Consider the following 508-nt stretch of genomic DNA (forward strand, 5'->3'; position numbering starts at 1 on the left):
CTTGTCAGTTCAATAGGCATATATGTTTTGAATCACGACATTGGGTATTGGAATCAAATAGAAGGAAAGAAAAAGGAAAGGTTGATTAAGGTACTCACACCAAGCATCCGGTTACGGCTGGCTTAAGAGGGTCATCTTCCTGAGAGCAAGAAAAAATGAATAGAGGAATAAGGATCACAAACGATTTCGAACATGAGAATAAGATTATTAGGAAAAAGAAAAGAAAACAGTGAACTTACCCTGTAAAAGTCTACACTTGCCTTTAGATCGTACTCGCATTCTCTTCTCTCCAAATACTACACAAAGATAAAGAGATAACACAATCATCATTAGATGAACAAAACTTAGTTTTAATCGATATGATCACAAATTTACAGTGTCGTAGATCTTTAGAAACGAACATATACCTCCATTGCTAGTCTTTCCTTTTCAGGACCTCCTTTGACACAGAATGCAGCACCCCACTGGCAAAGATTTCAAGAGAAAATATTAACACCACAAACAAAAC

The 508-nt window shown here is 36.2% G+C and overlaps 1 protein-coding gene across 1 annotated transcript in view; it reads right to left on the minus strand.

Annotated features, from left to right (window-relative positions):
- LOC113342121 (gamma-glutamylcyclotransferase 2-2-like) overlaps positions 1 to 472 on the minus strand; it is a 925-nt gene extending 453 nt beyond the window's left edge. The window contains exons 1-3 of the mRNA XM_026586765.1: positions 408 to 472; positions 240 to 296; positions 99 to 139 (exon numbers count right to left, since the gene is read on the minus strand). Coding sequence (XP_026442550.1) covers positions 99 to 139; positions 240 to 296; positions 408 to 413 — 104 coding nt within the window. The 5' untranslated portion in view covers positions 414 to 472. The remainder of the gene's footprint in view (positions 1 to 98; positions 140 to 239; positions 297 to 407) is intronic.
- Between the last annotated feature and the right edge of the window lie 36 nt (positions 473 to 508).

This window comes from Papaver somniferum, unplaced genomic scaffold (genome assembly GCF_003573695.1).
Source record: "Papaver somniferum cultivar HN1 unplaced genomic scaffold, ASM357369v1 unplaced-scaffold_33023, whole genome shotgun sequence".
NCBI lineage: Eukaryota > Viridiplantae > Streptophyta > Magnoliopsida > Ranunculales > Papaveraceae > Papaver > Papaver somniferum.